The following is a 20,384-nucleotide window of genomic DNA, read 5'->3' on the forward strand; positions in this document are numbered from 1 at the left end:
TCCAAAGTAAGAAAATTATATTTACAGTAAAGTATATATAATTTCGTTAATTAAAAATATTTCTTTCATTTGCATTTCATTCCAGCTTTCTTTACTTCTGATTGCTTTTAAGATGTTTAATGTTGAGTTCGGCACATATGGCTGGTGTAGCACTTATACCGGGTACGGTGCAAATATTAAAATTTTTTTTCCTTGAGAATATATTTCAAGGCAGCTCTTACATTGGGTGTGGTGCTTATTCTCAAAAATACAGTAATAGCTGCAATACTTAATACTAATGATGCAATGCAATTTAATGGGCATTTTAAATGAAATCTTCTTATACTATTTAGTGAATTGTAATTTTTAAGGGTATTCACGAATGAATGGCAACTAAAAATGTTTGTATTAAAAATCTTGACAAAATTTTTAGATTAAGCCGAAAATCCAAATACTTTTTCTGACATATTAGGGAGGTTGGTACCTATTTTATCTTATGAAACTAATTCTAACTCATAAAAGATAGAAAGATTTTAGTAGATAAAATGCAAGGATAAATCATGCATGAAACAATGGTTAGTTTTTTCTCACGCAGAATAAAATACAGTAAAATCCCTCCAAACGGACACCCCTCTTACGCGGACATTTTTTAATTCCCCAGTTCCAATGCAAATAACATTATTAAATCCCTGTCCTGCGGACACCTCTCTATTGCAGACAAAAAAATTTGTCCCGTTAGTGTCCACATTAGAGGGAATTACTGTATGCATAAAAACTGAATAGTATGATATAAATGGGGAGGGGGGGGGGGGGAGGGAGAGAGAGGAGGGTGCCCAAATCTTTTCATTTGTTTTTTATTAAACATCAAAATTTTAAATAGATTCATTAATATTATGATTTCCTACATAAGATAATAAAAAATACTTTTTGTAATGTTTACAGTTCTCTAATTTTAAGTTTCACAGTAACAGTTTTAGAAGATTATTCGTGATATTTTGAGGAGGAAAGGTTTGAAGGCCTTCCCCTGGACATTTTGCAAAATTTAAGTCATGAAGTAATGATTGTAGACCATTCCACATAGTGTTAGGGGAAGGGATGAGGTAAAAAATAATTTTTGAAAACTGATGTTCCGAAAAAGGAAAAAGCAATTTTAGACAACTTTTGATGATGTTAAAGGAAGGGGATTTCCAAACATTCTCCCGGAATTATTACAATATTAAAATAATAAAAACGCTATTTTAGAATACCCTAGTAAACAGAAAAGGAAAAGAATATTTTCGAGAACCTCTCACCATATCCTCCTAGGCAAAATCTCTATATTTTTGTCATTTGAAACTAAAATGATGTTGCAACCCCACTCCCAAGCAGATTTAAATCAGATGCGTAGTAAGAGGTAAGTAAAAGAATCTATCGCCCCGCCTTGGGAAATTTCTAGACCTGTCTTTGACTCAAGGACAAGTAATTTGCATGTGCTTACAGTCAAACACTGTTGTTAAACTCCAATTTTAAATTTAAAAAACTATAAATAAATTACATTAAAATAAATTATATATTTCAGATTCAGAACTTTACAATCTTACTTTATATCTCTACATATTATAAAATGAAGTCTCCAAAAAGCATCTGTGTGTTTAAACTCGTAAAACTTGTGAACTACCCGGCCGAATTCGCTGAAATTTTCACAGTTTGTTTCTTTAAGTCCTGAAAAGGTTTGCATACCAATTCGGAAAAAAAATGAAGGAGTAGGTTTTTTTTTATTCCAATTTAGGTCCAATTTTCACACAAATTCCCGAATATGGGGGTGAAAAATTACTTGCACACATTAATATTATATATCGTTAAAAAGGTTAGAATTTTCTGCGTTCTATGCAATTTGTTTCAATGCTCTAACTTAATTATGGCTGGAGTTATTCACGTTTTCAACTCCTTTTTTTAGGTTTAGCTGAAGTTTAGGCACTACTTATTTCATTACATCTATCAATAAAAAGTGAAGGATAAAAGTCAAAAAGAAAAGCCAGTTTTCTTTTTGACACCATTGGAGAAAGCGAGATTTTTTATTCCATCTCGACCTAAGATAAAAAAACTAAGCTACTATCTCGAAAGGAAAAAAGGTTACAATCCTTTTTAAATCAAGTTCAAAAAATCTCATCTCCATTCAAATTGCTAACCATTTTCTTTTGTATTTTAATTCCTTAAACTTATTTTATTTTGTGTTTCAATGGTTATACTTTTTAAATCCATCTTTCTTGATTTAATTTCTTAAAAGTATTTTAAAATCTCTCATCATTGTTTGAAAGAGAAATTTTGCATGATTTTTTTAAAAATTTATTTAAGCTTGATTGTAGAATGTACGTCACTTGAGACAGTTTTTATTTTCAAGGTGGACCGGGCAAAGCTGGGCAATGCAGCTAGACATTTCTAAAATACTGAATGGAACTTCAGGGGAGGCAACAGGAAAGAAAAGGACTTACCTGGTAATTTCTAATAAACACACTGACTGTTCCATTAAGAGGAATCATTGCAATCAGCACAGCCAAGCCTCCAAGTGTAGCAATTCCCAGTTGTTGCCAAAGCAGGTAAACGGCTATAATAATTTGAAGAGGAGCAGACCAAAGGATGTTTGCCATTTGAACGTAGTCCATAATTCTCTGAGTGTCTACAGACATAAGATTTACAACTTCACCAACAGTAAAATTTTTTCTGGCAGAATTTGATAATAAAAGAGCCTAAAACATAAATTATGAAAATGAGACTTATGTCAGTATCAAACAAACTAAACAGATACATTATTGACTTGCATGTGTGTTAACAGGGCCGGATCAAGGGTTTTGGGGTCCATAGGCATTAAAAATGTTGGGACCCCGCCCACATGTATTTTATACATAATCTCATATATTATTTCTCTAACATGTATTTCTGTCACCACCCAAAATTTTCCCAATTCCTTTATCAAATTTCATAATTTATACCTCATTTTAAAGCTTATAGTTTTAGTTCCTGACTACAATTTTAAGTATTACCAATAATGTTTATTAACAATTAATACAGTGACTAAAATGTGTTTATGTTTACTTTTCATCTTAGAGGTAGAAGAAAAAAGATTTATAGATCATTACTCAGTAAAATATTGCTGAAGCATTTATACCATTATTATTATTTGTAGCGGATTTAAGGGGGGGGGGGGTCCATGGTTTCCCTTTCGAAGAGATGAAAATAACTTAACTGTATCATTAACTGGATTTTAAGTTACTTCTTCAGAACATAAGTAAAAACGAAAAACACACACATAAAACATATTTTTCAATAAAATCCCTTTGATTTAGTTATGAGGGCAGTATTGAAGTCAGAGGTCAGTGCAAAAAAATACATAAAGCTCACAGATATCAAATTCAAAAGGTACAAAAATGTCACGATTCCTTCATCAACACTTCTAAAATAGAAAAAAATTGATTTTCATTTTAATACTCTCTTGTTTAAATCATTAAAACAATCTTTCGTTATGTAGTTTATCGTTAACGAACATTTAATGATCTGGATGCCGTCGGGCCAAAATGACGGATCTACGCATTTTTTGGCCCAACTTGTTTATCGTAAATGTTTTTTTTATGTTCAATTTTAAATCCCTCATGGGACCCCCTTTTGTTGTGGGGGCCCTCCCATTTGTGATACTTGAGATGTAGTAAATATGCCCTTGTCAGCCCTTTAGCAGCTAAAATAAAAGGCCATGGTCTCCATGACTTTTGAAAAATGAATAACAAAACCTTTTGGTAGGGGCCCCATAGTTGTCGTGTGTGCCCCGGATCCCACATGTCTAAAAAACGTTCCTGTTCGACAGGAATAAAAAATGAGAAAAAAGGAAGGGAGCCCCCCCCCCCATTTTTTTCCCTTTTTTTTGTAGAAAAGAGAAGTTTTTTCTTACTTATTTTCAATTTTAAGATTTCTCTGGGGCCTCTCAGAACCTCGGGGCCCCTAGGCAACTGCCTACTTTGCCTATTTAGTAATCCGGCCCTGTGTTAATTGTGTAACAGCATCAGAGGGCAGTGTACCATATAATGTTTATTTTCATCAGTTGGAGAACTTTTAGATGCAGCTTTTCCATATTTCTATTTGCATGTTTGATGTTCAACAAATCCTGGGCGACAGGTTGCCCGACAGACTAAATAAATACTTAGGCGATTAGTTCTTTCTTAACAAGAATCTTTCAGACAGGCCTGTGTCATTTATGACCTCAAGAAGGGGCAATTGACCCCTCCCCTGGCTCTGAGAAAAGAAACTATTTACACCAGGATTGGATTTTGTACTATTTTACAATTGAATAGCACAAAAAAAAAAAAAAAAAAACATTTTCTTTTCTTTTTCCTTCTTTGAAAAAAAAATATTTAAATATCCATGGAAATTTTATAATAATCTGGCCGATATCTAAAAATTTTGGGCCCCCCTGCAACAAAATCTGTTAGTTCCTTCCCCAGATGCAAGCAGTGAATATTTGCAACCTTAATAAGTTTTAGAGGTAGTTTTTTTTCCCAATGTCTTCGTCCATTGAGCCCTTTAAGGATGCGGGCCGCGGTCCCACCCCCGCACGGGGGGGGGGGGTATGCGGGTATGCAGATCCGGGCCTGATATCCGGAGCATTTCTAAACGACTTACAAGAAAATCGATGCAAGAAAAGTAATGGTTGCAAAATTTAAAAAAAAAAAAAAAAACTCTACAAACTCATGCTGTGAGTAAACTGTTTCAAGATGTGTCGATAAATTAATCGGCCGGTGCGATAACTATGTTGCATAATAACTGTCCAGGACCTTCTAAGACCCTAACAGCTGCATCTAGTTTTTAGGGGACAATGGACACGTAAAGGCAGGGGAGGCTGCCGAACCGAGGTTGCCAATTTTTTATTTAGTGATGAAAAAAAAAGAATGTTCCCAGTACTTAAAAAATTAAATAGTAATAATACCAAGTGAAATTCCAGTGACAAAAAGTATTTCTTTTTCAGCAAAATTTTAAAAGAAAATGAATCTTTGAATATGAAACAATTAAACCTTTGAATATTATTTAAGAACTAAAACGTTGCCCGTCGAGGTATAACCGGTGAAAATTGCTTCTATGCTTTCTTTAAGACTACTAACCCCAGAGCATTTTTTAACATAGGGACTACGTGACACGAATGTCGCGTAGTGAAAGAAATCTGTCGCCTAAGAAGATGCAAAATCAAACCAGTGGGCGACACTGGAAAATCCAAGATTGGTTCACGAATTTTTGTAAACGGATTTCAAATCTTTGTAAAACCTCGTCTTCTTTAAAACCGCTGACTTGGACGTGCCGAGAGACTTCATCTTTTTGTTCCCTTGTGGAAAAGCCCTGCCCATAGACCGGGCCACCTCGCGCTCGGCGACGGATTAAGCAATTGATTAGCACCCCACCTCATTGGCGCTTCCCTTGATAATAGCCGATAAGCTATTTATCTGTGTACAGAAACGCTACTTGGGGCTGGGGAGGCAAAAGTAATTTGCTTATCTTTTTCCAAACACTAGAGGGAACCTCAGCACGTGAAAATTGCCAGCAGCGTGTAAACAAACATTTATTGTGACTTTCCGAAAGATTTGATGGGTCATCAATGATTAGCCATTATAAACTTTCCTCGAAATCGTCCCACTCTCGTGTGGGAATGTTTTTGAGGGAAAGCCATATCAAGGCCCTGGGCCATATAGCGAAAGGAAAGTGACACTTGGGATGTTTTTCTGCTTTTAATCAGGGAAGGGGCTGTCCGCAGCGGGGCCATTGTAGACAGGGCCACATTTTTAGAAGGTGCCAGGGGCTCCTACAGGCGTAGGCTACGCTACAGGAGACGTGTGTCTATGAGGTCGCACAATTCATCTCCATTATTGGTGTCGGTAGCCAAACTTTTTCATCCTCAAATTAAGAAAAAAATTGAAATGCAGAAGAAAAAAATTCAACACACTCCAAAAATAATAGGTAAGTTGTATTACATTTTTTGGAAATGTGTTTTCTTTTTACAATTTTGAGCGTTACACCTTATTTTGGATTCCAACCTAAATATTACGTTCAGACAAAAATAGCATTGAATAAATAACATATTCTCATTCTGCACACTCCTTGTGTTTGCAGTAGTTCTGTAGTTTGTCATAGTGTTTATTGAGCAATCACAAATAGATTAATATCCTCACGTTAACAAAATTGATGCTGCTCTGATTTTTCAGATTACTATGACGACAATCGTTAATTTTTATTTAGAGAGCAAAATGTTCTTCGTCCTAGTTACAAATCGTCTGCGGTTAGATTTTATTCATATTTATTTCAGGCCTTAACTCAAGCAAACTTGATATTTCAAAAAAAGTTTTTTTTTGTAAATTTGTTTTTTTTTAAATTAAAAAACACCTATATAGATTAACTTAAACAGAAAAACGTCACCCAATCGTCAGTAATATTTCCAGATTCCTAATACCCATCATTTAAGTTTGATTAAGAAATTAAAATACATAACGTTACACGCTGTAAATAATCTTTATGCTTAGTGTACTGGTGGATATCGGCCATAAAATCTTACTTTTTATTACCACATCCTAATTACCATTTCTTTTTTTATGGATATGCATATGCCTCGTGCTTAGAGATGTAAAGTTTCCGGAAATTTTGAAGTGGTGGAAAAAACCGGTTTTTTACCTTTTTTTTTTGGAAAAAATGTAAAATTTGATTTTTTTATGAGTTTGTCACTCAACCAATAATATTGGGTAATGTGTGTCTAATCATAACAATTACATTTTCTATTTTAGATTGCCTTTGAAACTTCTGAAATTTTAGACTTTTAAACATGATTGATATTTTTTTTGGAAGAAAAATAATAATGTTACTGTCTGAAAATAAAGCTATTGAGATTTGATTTTTTCCAATCCAGTCTAAGTCCAAATCAAAACTAAATTGGTTTTTTAAGCTGAAGCAAAATTAAACTGGAGCTTAAGTTTATTCATACAGCCATGCTAAGCACAGTAGTAAAAGTAGTCATACCAGCCCTTTTGAACAAATTTGAGTTATTATAACCAAGTTCTGCTCTGTTTCGTATTTTACTTAATAAATAAAATGTTTTACGGTCATTCGATCAAGAGCTGAGCTATTGTTTTGAAAAATTCTTACAAAAAAAAACAACATCTGAATCAAATATATGGAAGAGCCACACTTTAAAATACAATATCTCAGCTTGAGCCCAACTGCAAAGTCCCCTTTTTCGCTTAGCACGGTAGTATACAGGGTACAGTAAAAAAAAATATCGGACAAAAATTGTATCATCGAACGGAAGAAAGGTAATTTCATTTTAATGAATAACCTAATTTATTTTTGTTTCTCACCTAGTTTATGTATTGTTTTTTGATTTACTTACAATTTTAAGTGAAATACCTGTAATTTTAAGTTGTTTAACCAAGTAGAACGACAGTTCGTTTGCTTGTTGTGCCTCGACAAACAGTATTTGAAACGGCATGCCGTTTCAAGTGACTTGGAAATGATAGTCGATGTCCGGAAAGTGCACAAAAACGAATAGTGAACATTTCAGTAAATCGTCAGGTCATCCAAAAGTGAGTTCAATGAAATCCTCGGGTTTCCACGAGAGCAGTTGTCTGTGGGAATTTATGACCGATAAGTGCGACTAAGGGAAAAAAACAGCTCAAACAGAAGTTTTGCAAGTTCCAAAAATTCAGGCATTCGTATGACTCTAAAGATGCTAGAAACGTTTGAGACGGGCCCGCAAATCCACGGTGGAAGAGATACCTTTCACTGATTTACCGTTCAACTGGTTTATATCCCCCAGAACCATAGGATATGGTCTGTAGACACCACAGGCTCCCATATAGGGAGGGAAGTGGGGGCTCAAGCTCCCCTCCTTTGGAAATGAGAACTTCCTTCCTTTTAATACCAACCATTTATGAATTAGTAATCAAAAATGTTAAATTTTATTTGCTCTAATCTGTACTAAAGTCGGTTTCCATGGGGAAAATATCAGAGCCCCCCCTTTAAATTTTGCATATGGGCACCCTTGGTAGACACTCCAAGCACCTTAGAAAGTGTTAGATATCGCCAAAATCTGAAGTCAGGCTTGGTCTGAGATGGAATCAGGACAAGCGACAAAAAATCTCTAGTTTTTTGTGGATGAGGGGCGTAAGATGAATCAAAAAGTGAGGCAGAAGGCCATTTTAGAAGTTATTGTACTTCTGTGGGCCTAAGAGCACTTTGGCATTGTAGACTGAACAGTTTCCTTCAACTCCACACCGATTCATATGATCAAAACGACAAGAGTGGTGCAAAGCGCATTGTTTTTGACAAGATATCTTTTGAGTGGATGCTCTACTCGCTCGACCTCAATCCCCTTTACTACACTGTATGGCCTATTTTAGAGTCAAAGGTCTACCCTAAACTACACGTAAAATTGAGCTCTCTAAACCAATTGCTTTATAGGGAATAGGATTGATAAAAGGGCTTGCTGCCCCTGAATGAAAATTTCAATAAGCAGTTGCATCTCGGTACTACTGCAAAAGGCTGCTAGTTTGAAACCAATTAAATTTCATGATTGCTAAATTTCTTCTCATATTATTATTTTTTTGTGTTTTGTTAGTTTATTTATTTTTAATAAAGTTTCTTGGAAAATTGCTTGCCTGGGGTTTTTTTGCTGCACCCTGTACATTTGGTTTGCAGTCAGCAGAAACATAATTTTGTGATTAAAGTTATGCTTGTTTTTTTATGATGAGGGAAAATAAATAAAGAATTATTAAGCATTTTTTGATCTATATGCAAATTATATTGTCATACAACAACTTGCATTAACGTTACGCAGCATTTTAACATAAAATGGGAGGTTGAGGAAATTGCATCAGAATTTAAGCGTGAGAAATTTCTAATCAATTTTTGCTGAAAATTTCAATTAAAACCCTGAAAAATTGAAATTTTTTTAATTCTTTTTTTCCGAAGTGGAAATTTATTTCTTCGGAAAAAAAACTTTTTTTTCCGTTTTTTCGGAAATTTTCCGGTTTTTTTCTGATTGTTTTCATCTCTACTCGTGCTACATATAAAAAGTCACTAGTACCACCACAGGTGCAAATTTCTGGACCATTTCCGTTCTATTTGAATAAACAAGAAACGAAACTCAAAGAGTAGGGTCCTATCTCAATTTGTGATTGCGAACTATATAATTTTTTCGCAATCACGAATTTCCACGAATTTGTCTGCTGTGTCACGGAAACTCACAACTTTTAGGCAGGGTTATGGATCACTACAAAATAAAATGCTTTTAAGAAATTGAAATAAAAAAGAAAGAAAGAAAGGAAGGATTTGAAAAGTGTTACCTACCCCAAGTAGTGCCTGAAGTGAAGCGAAGTCTTGAAAAATTCGAGTTTTTAACGCGAATAATTCCTACCATAATTAAGTTACAGAATTGAAAAAAATATGCATAGGGAGCCTACTTGCTTGCAGCCTTGATCATCTATTTTAAAAATAGTAACAAAACTGGCTTTATGCTGTGAATGCTATGTAATTCTTCTTCATTCCCTTTTTAATACGGGATCCTCCAAACCACTCCTCTTGTTAATATTATAACATATATTACCAAAGATCGTCTACAAATTGAGTTTTAAAAAAGAACTTGTAAAAGTTTCCAGAGTGGAGGTCCTCCACCCTTCTTTTTCGCCAACATCGTTCAAGGTAAGCATAAATTTTGTTTTAAGCGTTTGAGTTTTAAAATGTTTCCGGGGGAAATTTTCTCTCTCTCTAACATCATTGAAAGGCTTCAAAAACTACGTTTTTGGAGCTCAATTTCGAAAAATTGATGGTCCTGTAAAACCTACTCATGAATCATGGATTGTCTACATTTGCAATTTGAAAAAAATTTGGGAGTAGATCTCAGAATCTCTTCAACCCCTAACCTTATACCAAAGGTAGTCTAGAATCCGTTTTTAAGTCTCTAAATTAGAAAAATTTCCTGGGATGGGACTTTTAATCTCTAATCTCCTTAACATCAACAAAAATCGTCTAAAACAGCCTTTCTAGAGCTACAATTTCAAACAATTTCCTGAGAACCGCTCCAAATCTCTTTTCCCTTTCATTATAAAAGATAATTAAAATGCATCTTTAAGACTGCAAATTAGAAAAATTTCTTGGTGCGGGCCTTCAAATCTCTCCTCCATGAAACATCACGAAAAGATAGTATTAAACTGCGTTTTTAGCACTACAATTGCAAAAAAAAAAAAAAAATCCGTCGGAGAACCCCCAAACCTCCCTCTTCTGAACATTATTGGACATAATGTTTGCGTTTTTAAGGTTTCAATTTCGAAAAATGGCCGAGGGGAGGCGGTCGCTCCTGAGCGCTTAATACTACGAAAGACAGAATGCATTTCAAGGATCACAAATCGGAAAAACTTCTTGGGATGGGCCTTCAAATCTCTCCTCCCTCTAACATCATCAAAAAGATCGCCTAAAACTGCATTCTTAAAGCTACAATTTCGAAAAAAAGACAAGTGAGCGCCACCAAACCTCTTTTCCCCTAACATAACCAAAGATCGTCTAAAATGTGTTTTTAAGACTATAAATTCCCCCCCTTAAGACTATAAATAAGGACCCCCTTTACTTCCGAGTTAATATTATACTTACAGTTAGGTTCATATCGGCTTCCTCTTAAATCAGAAGTCCTATTAGAGTCACCTCAGAAAACAAACAGTACTTACAAAAATACCACCTTGAGGCAACGATATATGCACATATTTGTTGAAAAAAGGGGAAATTCTGTGACTAACCCGAAACCATTTCTAAAACCCCTACAGTGAATATTGTACGTACGGTTAGGTTCAGATTGACAGATTCTTATATCTTCTAATTACTTGCTCCTAAACTAGAATCTGAACACATTCTCTACCTCTGTTTTTGAGATACGTCTGAAATAACTAAACATCCACTTTTTCATACATACGTAGTATGTATGAAATGAGCGGTCAAGTGTAAAAACGTTACAAGTATAAAAAACGTAGATGGTACTTTTTTGATCTTGCGATGTGCCTTAAGTCCATTAGACATCGGCTGACGTCAGGGTAATTTTCCATGAGGGCTTGACATGTCATCCACCTGAAGCCCTTTGAGAATCTACTCCGCAGAAGATTCCTCACCTTATCCGTTTTCCTCTACATCTACGTGATTCCTTCGTTGACATATATGTTCCAATACATGTATGATGACCTATACATGTATGTTCTTAGAACTTGAATTTTAACTATTTTCTGGGGGATCACTTCCTAATTCATCACCGCAAGAATCGTCTGAATTCTCACTTTACACGTTCATTAAAATTATACTCTGTTTTCAAGCGATATCGTGTGAAAAGTTTCTCCTCTTCAATCGTTATTGCTCATTAACCCGGCATATACTGGAACTTGGGAGCCGGGGGGGAGGGGGGGCAATTTATTGATAACAAACTTGTTGAATAACTTGAATTTTAAAAAACATCACTCTCCCCCAAAGAGAATCAAATATTGTCTAAATTGGCGCTTTGGGAACTTCAATTGCGATATTTTGCCTAGAAACAATTTCTGTACCCCTTTCCTTCTCTTAGTGCTCCTAAAGATAGCTTACGCATGCGTTTTTAAGCTATGATTTCGATAAAATTTTGGGGGAAGTTTCCAAATTCTCCCTCCCGCAAACATCGGCCGAGATCATCTAAAAATAGTCTAACAATACGTTTTTGTAGCTATGATTTCGAAAATTTTCCAAAGGAGTAACCCGGCCCCCAGAACACCCCATCATTTGCACGAATATTACACTTTTCACTATGAAAGTGTTCGTAACATTAATTCCTTTTCTCCACATTCGTAAATGCAATTCTCCTAATATGAATCCTCTTAAAACTTCTTAAAACCTCCTAAAACTGGAAGCTGTATCCGCTCTCCCTTTTGCATTCGAAAAAAAAGGAGGGGGAGGGCATCTCCTCTTCAAGGAGCAACTCTTAAGGGGCCGGCTGGCTAGTAAATGCCAGGGCCGGTTCATGCTGTCCCATTCGCCACTGGGACAGGTGGCTTTTACCGTCCAAAAGTGTCTAAAACTGCCCAAAAGTGTCCGAAACTGTCGAAAAGTATGTTTAAGCTAAAGGGGTGTAATCTTATTTAATTCGTAGTTACTGCAGTATTCCTAATGTATAAATATAGATATTCATAAGGTTTAATTAATGAGTATTTGAGAATATTTTTCTCCAAAATGTTCATTTAAAAAAAAATTTATTTAAAAACATTTGCCAATAACTTGATTACATATAAACTTCCTCATGTAACAGTTGGTAGAATTATGAAAGGAAAGTCACAACACTACCAAGACAACTAGTTTCAGTTCCACCTTTATACATAAATGGCTACTTCTGTGTGTATATGTATGTATGTCCGGGGGTAATCTTCAAAACTACTGGACAGATTTTAAGCATTTTTTCACCATAGATAACTACATTATCAGGGAGTAACTTAGGTTATAATTTATTCCTAAAAAACTTAATTTAAAAACGTTATGATGGAAAACAGTAAATGTCAGGTAATTTCCCCATTAAATGATTAAATATAAAACCCACTGTTATGAAAATTCGTTGCCTTACAACAGCAATATTAAAAGTAATCATAATGAAAATTTTGAATCAAGGCTTCTTTGGAGCAAGCATGACATTTATTGCTTTCTTAGGAATCGTATCCTCATCTTTATACATGAATGGCTACTTCTATATGTGTGTATGTATATCGGGGGTAATCTTCAAAACTACTGGACCGATTCTAACCATTTTTTCACCACAGATAGCTACATTATCAGGGAGCAACTTAGGCTATATTTATTCCTAAAAACTTAGCTTAAAAAAGTTATGACGGAAAACAGTAAATGTCATGTAATTTTCCCATTAACTGATTAAATATAAAACCCATTGTTACAAAAATTTGTTGCCTAACAACAGCAATATTAAAAGTAATCATAATGAAAATTTTGAATTGAGACTTCTCTGGAGCAAGAATGACATTTAATGCTTTCTTAGGATTTTAATCCTCATCCTCAACTATATACATAAATGGCTACTTCTGTATGTAAGAATGTCCGGGGGAAAACTTCGATACTACTGGACAGATTTTAACCATTTTTTCAGCACAGATAGCTACATTATCAGGAAGTAACATAGGTTATAAATTATATCTAAAAAACTTAGTTTAAAAAAGTTATGATAGAAAACAGTAAATTCCATGCAATTTCTCCATTAAATGATTAAATACAAAACCCATTGTTACAAACATTTGTTGACTAACAACAGCAAATATTAATAGTAATCATATTGAAAGTTTTGAATCAAGGCTTCTCAGGAGCAAACATGAGTTTAAAGTCATTTAAACATTTGGAAACTCTACTTTTTGCACACTTAGGGAAACATAGTAGAGAGCCTTTTTTTTTCTTTTTGTGTGTGTGTGTACTATTTAATTAAATAAAGTGCATGGGTTTTTTAGTGATCTTTGTTTTTGTTCGTTCATATTTTGGGAATTCTTCAAATTTTTATATGCTTCAATTTGTGCATTAGTTTCTAAATGAATACTCGTTCATTCTTTATACTTATTGCTATTTTACTTTTATGGGTAAGGAAGAAGCTTGATTTTCAATCATGCCAAGGTGGTGTGTTTTGAGTTCTTTCAGTTAAACAGGTGTTCATACTAAACTTTGAAAATTAAAAGTAAGGAGTTTTGCAGGAGTTCAATTTACTTTTTAAGGACTAATTTCTTGTTTAAACATGCATTTTTTAAAACGTATTGCAGAAAAAATATGTACAACTCTAATATTACTTTGATTATTAATTTGATTTCATAGAATACCTTGAATGCACAAACATGTAAAATATGCATTTTCTTTTTCTTTGATTTGAGCAAGCTCTTAAAATCAAATTCAAATACTGGGGGAGGGGGGGGGGGGGTAATAAATGAAATATGTTTTATTTTCAAAAAAAAAAAAGTGATATTGAATGAAAATTGGTACTTTCTCAAAAACAAAACTCATACTAATAATGTCTTAACCAAAAAAAGACAAAAAAATAAAATACTTGCTAAAATAAGAACTATAATAAGCCAACTGAAAGTATTAGATGCCAAAATAACTTCCAACTATCAAAATAATTGAAATATTTACAGGATACAAAAGGACAAACTTCAAACACAACAAACAATTTTCAGCAAATCTTGTGCTCACAAGCGCAGCCAGAAATACCGTCTGGAGGGGTTTTTTGACAAAAAAAAAAAAGTCGGAAGGAGTTTTTTTTTATGAAAAATACCTTCTTGAGGGATTTTTTTTTTAAAATCAAAAATGCCTGCTGGAGAGGTCTTTTTAACTCAAAAATGCCTTCTGGCGGGGTTTTTTTTGGATCAAAAATACCTTCTTGAGGGCCTTTTTTTGATGAAAATAACCTTCTGGAGGGTTTTTTTTTTAATTATACAAATACAAAAGTGACGAACAGCAACAGGCTATGGGCCCAGCTAGATTGGTCCTAGTCAATTTACAATCCCCAGTGAAGATCAATGGCCCTCTTAAAACTGTCTACTCCTTTGCTCATTACCACCTCTTCCGGCAAGCTGTTCCAAGGTTCCATTACCCTGCTAAAATAATAATTTTTCCTAATATCCATGTTAGCCTGAGATTTAAATAGCTTAAAACAATGACCCCTTGTCCTGTTTTCAGTGCTAAACTTTAGCCGCAAAACATCTTTCGTTTTAATAAATTTAAACAGCTGAATCATGTCCCCTCGGTCTCTTCTTTGCTCAAGACTGAACATTATTAGCCTTCTAAGCCTGGAATCATAATCTAAGTGGGAAAGTCCACTTATTAGCCTTGTAGCCCGCCTTTGAACCCTTTCCAATACATTAATGTCTTTCTTAAGATAAGGAGACCAAAACTGAACAGCATACTCCAAATGGGGTCTTACTAAACTTCTGTATAAAGGCAGAAGAACTTCTTTAGATTTATTTGAAATAGATCTACAGTGAAATCCCGTTACAACGAACTCCAAGGGACCGCAAATTTTGTTCGTTGTAACGAGAATTTCGTTGTAATGAACTTCAAATAATGTAATGGCAGCTATATAGGGACTGAAAATGTGGTTCGTTGAAACGGAAATTTCGTTGTATTGGTATTCGTTATAACGGAATTCCACTGTATTGATAAACCCAAGCATCTTATTGGCTTTGTTGCTGTTGTTATAATACTTTCTTGAGGGATTTGATCAAAAAACCTTTCATAACGTTTTTTTGATCCAAACAGACCTTTCATATGCATGAAGTAATGTATTAGAAATTGCATTTATGCTAAAATTAATAGCTCTGGGGTTTGTTTTCACCCCCCTCCCCTTCACTGCACCACAGCTTGTGCTTGATTTTGGCATAGAAACATAAGGTTACTCATACGAGATTGAAATACAGAAAATTCAATTTGAATACTATAAATCCTTTGGAAAAAATTGTACAAATTATTTAACTCTTCAAATTAGATCAAAATTTTGCAGACCATTTCAAAACTTTCGTGTGACTCAATGCTGATAAACACAGAAAACTGACAAATTTTAAGAATTTTTCTTCTAAAAAGTGTGAAAACTATAAATCTAGGAAATAGTGGTACCATTGTTTAGCTATTAAATTTTCATTTATTGAATGAATGTATGTTATGTTTATTCATGTTAAGTAACTAATATCTGCAAATGTTTGAAATAAAAAAAAAATGATTTAAATTTTAAAAAATGTTTGACATTTTCAAACCCTGCCAACTACAGATGTTATGTATGTATTAAAACACTTAAAGCAAGATAAGATAAATAAATACTTTTGTGCTGAACAGTAAAGTAAACAAAAACAATGACAAAAAGGACAAATTTGCAGAATTACTGCATACACGAGTTTCAGCCTTCAAATTGGGGAATAATACATGCTTTAATATACTATCAAAGCACAACAGTTAATCCCATATTAAATTAATAGTTATTTGAATAAAATAAAAAACTTAAGGTTACCCATGGGACATTCTTTTGAAAATCACCCTATTAGTATTGATAGACAAAAGATCACTTTTTATTTCAAAAGGAAAATATTAAAAAATTTAATGTTCTACAACTAATAAGATTAGTAAAATATCTTTTTGTAAAATATTTATTAGCCTAAGCACTAAGGTGGAAAAACATTGCTCTCGATTTTGTTTTCGCCCTATTGCAGAAAAATTGGGTACTGGTTTTTCGATTACAATATGTGAAAAATTTTGAAGAAAACAAAATACATCTTCTCTCTTTATTTTGTCAGTGACTTTTAAAAGATTTTTACACTGAAGTTAAAAGTATGAATTTACATCTCTTTGTTTGAAACTCCTTAGTTTTCTTTAACACATTGTAGAAGTTAAATAGAATGCAAACATGTCAATATTACAATATTACAATTGGGAGAATTTGAACAGGATTTTATTGCAATTACTTTTTTCCATTTTAATAAAAACATTCTTATTCAGTGATATCCTCTGCAACTCTTTCTACTCCCCCCCCCCTTTCCTTTCTGTGGTTAATTGTCTCTTTTCATATTTAGAACTATAAAAATTGAATCTTTTAGAAAAATTCACCGCCTATAAGATATCAAATAGTGCCTACATCTCGAAAGTAGGTTGTAATCACGATACTTTAAAGGAAATAGTTGCAGTTAAGTGCAAAAATAAATAGTCTTTCTGAACACTGTCTGGAACTATTAATCACAACGAAAATATTTCATTTCAAGTTTCAATGAGTAGAATCGGTTCAGTTAAATCTCTGGTTATTATAAATTAAATGTAAAATTAACATAAACCCAAGATGCATCAAAAGTATTGATTACAGTTGGAAGGATTTCCACATAAAAATACTAACCTTCTTATAGACAACTGATATTATGCAAGACCTCATACGCATTGCAACCACGTATATACGATATTCATATTGTCCATTCAGAAAAGATTCAATCAATGCAGCTATGAACATACCAACAGCAAAAAACATGCCTTTCCAAAGCGGATCATTACTTCCAACAAATGATATGAGCATACTGCAGTAAAATTAAATTGAAATATAATTATTACTCACATGCATTCAAAATATTTCACAGATATGCAACCTCGTTTTAAAGAAGGTTGAAGAAAAGTCATATTATCCCCTTCCAAACTTGATCTCATCACTAATCGTATGTCATAAATTTAGATAACATTTAATGCAAATGTATGATTTTATTTTTCCTTCATAAATCTATATAAAAATAATGAAGTTTGTCTGATATTTCATTAAAAACCATTTTCTATACTTGCTATATCATTTAAAGTTCATTTAATTAGTTTTCAAAAGTATTTTTGATTTCTATGCATCCATTTTGAATAATTAACTTGAATCTTGCATGCATAATTTATTAGTATGTACAGTACATAGAGAGTAAAAAGACTTAGTGCTACATCAGGCTTTCCCTGTGACTTCAATAAGAAATAAAAACTAATATCCTTGCAAAAGAAAATACACTACTGGCCTTTAAAATTGCTCCACCAGGAAGAAATGCAGATAACAAAATGATATTTATTGGACACAGATATTATGTCAGAAATAACAAATGGTTAAAGTTTCAAGAAATTTAAGTAAATAGATTCTGACAAATTAGTACTCAGAACCAGGGCTGCGGAGTCGGAAGGAAAATGGCCGACTCCGACCCCGACTCCTTGATTTTGAAACGCCCGACTCCGACTCCAACTCCGACTCCGGATTTTTTAAAAAAATTTTAATTGTATTTTTTAAACTCCCTCTCTCCATTCAAGGGAAGGGGGAAAACCTCTTAACAGAGATTAAAATATTAATTCCCTTTTTATGAAAATTTTGCATTTTGTTTTTTATTGTAAACCCAAGACGCATACAACGTTAGAAATTCAATTTAAAAATCAAACTTTCCAATAGTTACGAGTTAAAAAGTAAGATGACTTGAAAATCCATTCTTAAAAATTTGAAAAGTAATCCCCCCCCCCTTTAATGTTTAACAAATAGATATTGATCAAATTGTGTGCTTTCAATTTTTGAAAGCTGTAACTTGAGAGAAAAAAAACTTTTTTTCTAAATCCAAGTTCTTGAGAGGGAGTGGTTTGCCCCTGGTGACATCCATCTAGTAATGACACCCAAAGTTAATTTCAGAGTTTATAAAAAATATAAATACTTTAATTCTGAAAATTTTCACGAATATATTTTAAATTATATTTCATCAATAAAATGTCAACGAAAATAGGGCACATATGCGTCAGGAGCTAATTTTACACAAAATGCGGCGGTATACAAATTTGTACGAATAGCTTTTACTATACCTATATTTCTTCTTCGCTAAATTTTTAATTTAAATTTTATTGGCTGCTTTAGAATTAACCAAAATATGAAGATTTTAAGATTAACTGCAATTCTTGAGTGTTGTAATCAAGAAATCATTTACATTTATTTTGTTCCATACTTTTTAGTGAGTACCAAGCTTACAGAAATAGTCTTAATAAAGAAAAAAACATTAGATTATTTCATCGAATCTTTTGGATTCGTGCTTTCGAGCCAGAACTTCTTTGAATTTGCCGATCACACTTAAACGTTTCAACCTTAGCTACAGGCGTCGACTTACTAATTTGTTACGTTTCTTTTACTATTTTAAACTGTGAGATAGAACAAAACACTATATTTCTATTTTTATTTGAAAGTGATTACTTGAAAATGTTATTCAACAAAACCGTTTGCTGACAGTTGCTATTAGTTAAGTTAAAAAGCAAGCAAACTAGGGGACGGCTACAGAAAGTTCGGTAAGCATTCAAGCTAGCTGATTGCCATAATGGCAATTATTTTCTCATTAGTATCTTTTTATACATGTAATCTAACCAATTGGTAATCAATTTTTAAAAAATGCAAGGAGAGTCAGTGAAAAGGAAAGAAAAAAAGAAGCCCGGAGTCGGAGTCGGCATGTTTTCTAACGACTCCGACTCCTTTATTCCAAAATCAGTCCGACTCCGACTCTTCGACTCCGACTCCGACTCCACAGCCCTGCTCAGAACTACTACCTCCGACAGCAATAACAGCTCTTATACACCTGGGCATTGAGTTATACAGAGATTGGATTGTATGTACAGGTACACACACCCATGCAGCTTCAAGACGATGCCTAAGTTCATCCACCGTAGTGGGTGGGGTTTGCTAAAGAGCCAGTTGTTTAGCAACCATTGACTAGACGTTTTCTATTGGTGAGAGATCTGGAGAACGTGCTGGCCAGGACATCAGTCGAATATTTTCTGTATCAAGGTAAGTCTGCACAATACCGGCCACTTGCGGTCATGCATTATCCTGCTGAAATGTCGAGTTTTGCAGGACTCGAATAAAGAGTAGTGCCATGGGTCGTAACACATCAGAAATGTAACACCGACTGTTCATAGTGCCGTCAATGCGAACAAGAGGTGACCGAGATATGTATCCAATGGCATCCCACACTATCATGCCAGGTGATGGGCCAGTATGACGATGGTGAATGCACGCTGCCAGTGTGCGTTCACCACGATGCTGCCAAACACGGATGAGACCATCATGATGTTGTAAGTAGAACCTGGATTCATCAGAAAAAATGACCTCTCGTCATTGGTACACCCAGGTTCGTCGCTGTTCATTCATCATTGAAGGCACTCCTGTTTGTGATGCAGCGTCAATGGTAGATGCAACCATGGTCTCCGAGATGACAGTCCATGCTGCTGTAAATGTCACCAAACTTCGTGCAGACCCTTGCTGTCTTGCAAATGACCCCATTTCTTGACTCAGGGCTTGTGACGGGGCTGTCCGATCAAGGCCATGCGGATAACATGCCTGTTCTCTCGGCTGCTAGTGATTACCGGCAGTTGAGAATTAGCACGGCGATCTGTATTGCCATTCTGAACCCATCAAATCCATATTTTGCTAACCGTTATTGGATCTCGACTGACGTTAGCAGCAATACTGGGATAGGATAAACCGCAATCCCGGTAGGCTACAATTTGACCTCTATCAAAGGCAGAAACGTGCTGGTACGCACTTCTTCTTACACGAGGCATCACAACAATTGTCTACTACGCAGTAACGTTCATATTGAATTTGCTTAGGGAAATTAGCTGTACTATTTCCTCATTTAACCACATTGTATGTGTCGCTGCAGGCACCTGCGTTGTCTGAATGCGCTGAAAAGCTAATCATTAGCATATCTCATCATCTTCTTCCTGTCGTTTAAAATTCATGTCTGTACCTTGTCGCCTTCTTGATGTAGCAATTTTAATGGCCAGTAGTGTAATTGTTAGACCAATAATATTTTCATATTGATACTATAAACCAGATAATTATGTAT

General features: G+C 34.3%; 1 protein-coding gene across 1 annotated transcript in view; it reads right to left on the minus strand.

The window, feature by feature from the left end:
- LOC129221055 (ATP-binding cassette sub-family C member 3-like) overlaps positions 1-20,384 on the minus strand; it is a 140,974-nt gene that overhangs the window by 73,313 nt on the left and 47,277 nt on the right. Inside the window, 2 exon segments of the mRNA XM_054855492.1 lie at positions 2,451-2,705; positions 16,895-17,069. Of these exon segments, the coding sequence (XP_054711467.1) occupies positions 2,451-2,705; positions 16,895-17,069 (430 nt within the window).

The sequence above is a fragment of the Uloborus diversus genome, chromosome 4 (assembly GCF_026930045.1).
Source record: "Uloborus diversus isolate 005 chromosome 4, Udiv.v.3.1, whole genome shotgun sequence".
NCBI lineage: Eukaryota > Metazoa > Arthropoda > Arachnida > Araneae > Uloboridae > Uloborus > Uloborus diversus.